This window comes from Atta cephalotes (genome assembly GCF_000143395.1).
Source record: "Atta cephalotes unplaced genomic scaffold scaffold00019, whole genome shotgun sequence".
Taxonomy (NCBI): domain Eukaryota; kingdom Metazoa; phylum Arthropoda; class Insecta; order Hymenoptera; family Formicidae; genus Atta; species Atta cephalotes.
In genome coordinates, this window is record NW_012130083.1 from 766694 (window position 1) to 770764 (window position 4071).

At 34.6% G+C, this 4071-nt stretch overlaps 2 protein-coding genes across 2 annotated transcripts in view; one reads left to right on the top strand and one right to left on the bottom strand.

Annotated features, from left to right (window-relative positions):
• Nucleotides 1-642, bottom strand: part of LOC105618958 (monocarboxylate transporter 12) — a 7292-nt gene extending 6650 nt beyond the window's left edge. Inside the window, exon 1 of the mRNA XM_012200489.1 lies at nucleotides 239-642. Coding sequence (XP_012055879.1) covers nucleotides 239-642 — 404 coding nt within the window. The remainder of the gene's footprint in view (nucleotides 1-238) is intronic.
• Nucleotides 643-3790: 3148 nt separating this feature from the next.
• LOC105618959 (glutamate [NMDA] receptor subunit 1) overlaps nucleotides 3791-4071 on the top strand; it is a 9341-nt gene continuing 9060 nt past the window's right edge. The window contains exon 1 of the mRNA XM_012200490.1: nucleotides 3791-3961. Coding sequence (XP_012055880.1) covers nucleotides 3791-3961 — 171 coding nt within the window. The remainder of the gene's footprint in view (nucleotides 3962-4071) is intronic.

Sequence of the window (4071 nt, forward strand, 5' to 3'; positions counted from 1 at the left end):
TCAATAAGATTTATTATGTTTTTATTTCCTAAAAAATCATGAGAAAATCGTTAATGGAAACGATACGTTTCGCATGCAACAGCTCAATACTGCGATAAACAGGGCGCTGAACAAAAAAAAGGATCAAACGCGTATAAATTTATCGCATAAGCAAGCATGTACATAATCGGCGTTCGTTTGCCGATACCAGCCGATACCTGGATAACACACCCCCGACAATATTCACTCCAACACCGACCTGAGCTCCCTAGATTTGGCGATGAGCGGCCGGGCAGTGAGGCTGGATATCGTCAGCAGGTTGTCGTTGTCCTCGTCTTCGACGACAGTGCCTTCAGGGCTCTGCAGATGCGGCGGTACGATTGGCGTTGACGTCGCTGTCGCCTGCACCGCCAAGGATGCCGGCCGCTTCGGTGACGGCACCCCGCTGGCGACGCCACTCAGATCGTACACCGGCGCCGAATGGATGGAGAACAGTGAGCCCAGCTGAGTCGCCGGCTGATCATTCATATTCTCGTCGATGAGATTGTTGCCGGTGACGGCCATCTCCTGGGACGCTGTCGTAGGGACGCTGACGTCGACGTCGGCCAACAGGCTCGACGCCCGACATGCGTCCTGAAAGCTCCATTCCCGTGGTAGCGACATGTTTCCTCGGCGGCTTCCTCGGCGGAACCGGGGGGACCGTAATACATTGGATTATATTGCTTGGTTGGTCGCCCGTGATTTAGTCGATCGGTCTCTCTGGTCTTTCGTCCAGCAGCTCCTCGAGCTCTTACTTCGCGCTTTGTCACCGCCTGGTGTTCGCCCTCGCCTGCTTCTCCAATGACTGGAGAACGGATAACTCTCTGCCTCTATTTGGACACGATATCTACCTGTAGAGGGACGCTGTTATGATCATACAACCCTTGTGCCTTTCCTTCCTTTTGATTATACCGAAAGCTCCTCGGTGAGGAGGGCTTCGGTGTCTCTTGATTTAATTTTCGAAGACAAACTACTTGAACTCGAGGTATAGAAATGTCAACGATCGATGATCAGCGTTTTCTTGTCTAGCTGCCAAAGCACTTCTCCCGACTTTGTAATGTAGACTGAGACTTACTGAGACTCTTTCAGTGAACACGAGTGGGGTGCGCACGCAGACTGGTGGAGGGTTGCAACTAACTGGAAATTTACAGTGGGATCGATACGTCGGTGACGCTGACGCGCAAAGGCATCTTCACGGAAATCACCCACGACCCACGTGCAAACAAACTGACAGGAGAAAAACCACGATTGTGATCATCGCCAGACAAGTCATCATTTTTGAACGGGCGAAACTGGGTTACATGAATATGGAACTATACGAAGTTTTTTGATGAAAGAGAGATTGACGAGTAGCTACACATTTGAAGCTTTTATACAAAGCTATACTTTGTATAAAAAACGTTGACAGTCGAAATATTGAATAAAATTTAATTGTTCTGGAAAAATAAAATTTATTTCAATATATTGAAATAAAATAATTTAGACTATGCTCGATATACATTGTAAAAAAATGAGAAATTTTCTAATAAGGGAAAAAAATCTAATTGTCATGCTCCAAATTTTTGTTTTATTTAGTTTTTACATTTTGATGTCTGAATGAAATTTGAGAAAATTGAAATTGCTTAGATTATTGAAATTGATTTTACATTCATATTTCATACGTCTAGAATACATATATTTATATATATTTCCAGAAATTCAAAATTTTATAATAAAAAAAGGTATAGTTAGTATATTCTTTAGATCTTGTATTAAATAAAATAAATAATTCGATCATTGTTTGGAAAAAAATACTTATGTTTTAATTAGCAAAAGTATTTTAAAACACAACGTGATGTAGTCGAATAAATAACTTACTTTTTATAGAAATATAATAAATAGATTTCATATTTATTCATATAGAGATATAAGTACTTTGTAAAGTCGAAAATCGCGATTGTCAACTCAACTGCAATTGATAAAATTTACATATTACGTCAAACATATCATTTACTATTTCAACGCAAGCCTGGAAATTTCTTCGACTTAAAGTAAGTTACTAATCGCTCACAAAATGTTGCGTCCAAAATCTCATTAGAAACCGCTTTGCATTGCGGTTTAAGCTAATTATCTCTTAGATGTCGGCCTTCTCTTGTCATTACGTCATCTTGCGTGCATTGTTCGCCCTCGATTGTCGTAATTATCTGGTAACAGCAATTGTGGAAGAAATTTGCGCAGAGATAATCATTTCGCGAAATGCTGCATCCAAATATATAATTTAATATATAATTTAATTATACAAGTAAATAAGCAATATTAAGAATCTTTAAAATCAAGTAAATAAGATTTTAAATAACGATTATGGCATATCATTAATTGTATACTATTATTTAATCTAATATCATTCAGTATTGTTTAATAACTTTGTCGAAAAAAGATCTATTTGTTCTCATTAATTTAATCTCCCACTAATATAATATCAAAATTGTTTATAGATAAACTTTATACATTAAGTAACTTTTAAGAAAATAATAACAATGAAAGCAACCGTACTGATATTAAATATAGAAACAGATAGGCGTAGCGACTGTTTTGATTAGCATTATTTGAATTTGGCGATTTCTTGATCGAACCTCATGGAGGGGGGTAACTTCTACGCGCAGCATCCGACTGGATCAATGACAAATCTCCCAACTCTCTACATCCCTTGCGCTCGCGCTCTATCTCGAGGTTCAGCATTAGCGCTTGGGCTGTTCCAAAGTGCGCTTCCCTCGGGCGTGGACTGATTTTGACATGTAATAAATAGTAGTAGGTTCCGAGTGGATCCTTGGAGATCCGTCTCGCTCCAGAGAATCGGACAAGATATCTAAGATAAGGTGCATATAATAAAGCATCAGAAATCATACGTGAGTAAGCTGCTTGAATTTCCTTTTAAAATGCGTGAATCACACACGATTAAAACCCAATAAGACTTTCGATAACAACAGCAATTATTATTATTTTTAAATATATGTTTGTATAATGCTCCAAATAAATATATAAGTTAAATTATATTAATTATAAAATACTAATAACAATCTTATAACAAACATATAAGTATGTATTGAAGACGAATAAAACACGTAGAGAAAACAATGTTTTGTTTGACGTTGCGAAAATACGAAGAACTTTCATCATGAAAATGGGCGGAGGCTGTTTACTATAGGAAAGGATACAAATTCAATGACCCAGTTACTCTTTTAATATTTAGCAATAATAAGGTCCAACGAAAACAATATTATACTTTTGCAAAAATAATCTTTCTGTATAAGTTTACTTTTCATATAACGGAATCTGACATCTGTTATTGAAAATATCTAAAATTATAAAATTATAATAAATAATATTACAATTTACGATAGTGAAAGAATAAAAATTCTTAAATATTTTATATAATTTAGGTATGTATTAAAATATTAAACACTTAATATTAATTTTTTAATATTTTTTTTTTATTAAATTAAAAATATATATAAAAAAAATAAAACTATTCATACACTTTACTAATTAATTACATTTCGTTTAATTATTGATTGCATTATGTATTGTTTATTATAACAATAATCTTAATTTAAAAAAAAATTTAATACAAATTTTAACACATTAAGAATATTCAGATATTAAGTTAAAAAATATGTATATATAAATTATTTCACTTTATTTAGTTCGTGACTGAAATCTCAATATCAATTGTCAAAAATTGATAATTTATTGATTTAACGTAAAGATTTATTTAAGAATAGATAGCTACACGATGGCGAAACGTATGAAGACTGTGCTGTCACTCATCTTCATTATCTTGCACAATGCTTCATGGTTAGGACTCATCTTCGTCAGGGCAAATCATAACAATCCAAGATTCTTCAAGATAGGCGGTGTTCTCTCCAATGTTGACAGTAAAGAGCACTTTGAAAAAACAATTGACGTAAGATTAATAATGATAATTTTGTAATAACAGCAGTAATAATATATAACTTACAATATTATATGTATACATATATATATATATATATATATATATATATATATATGTAT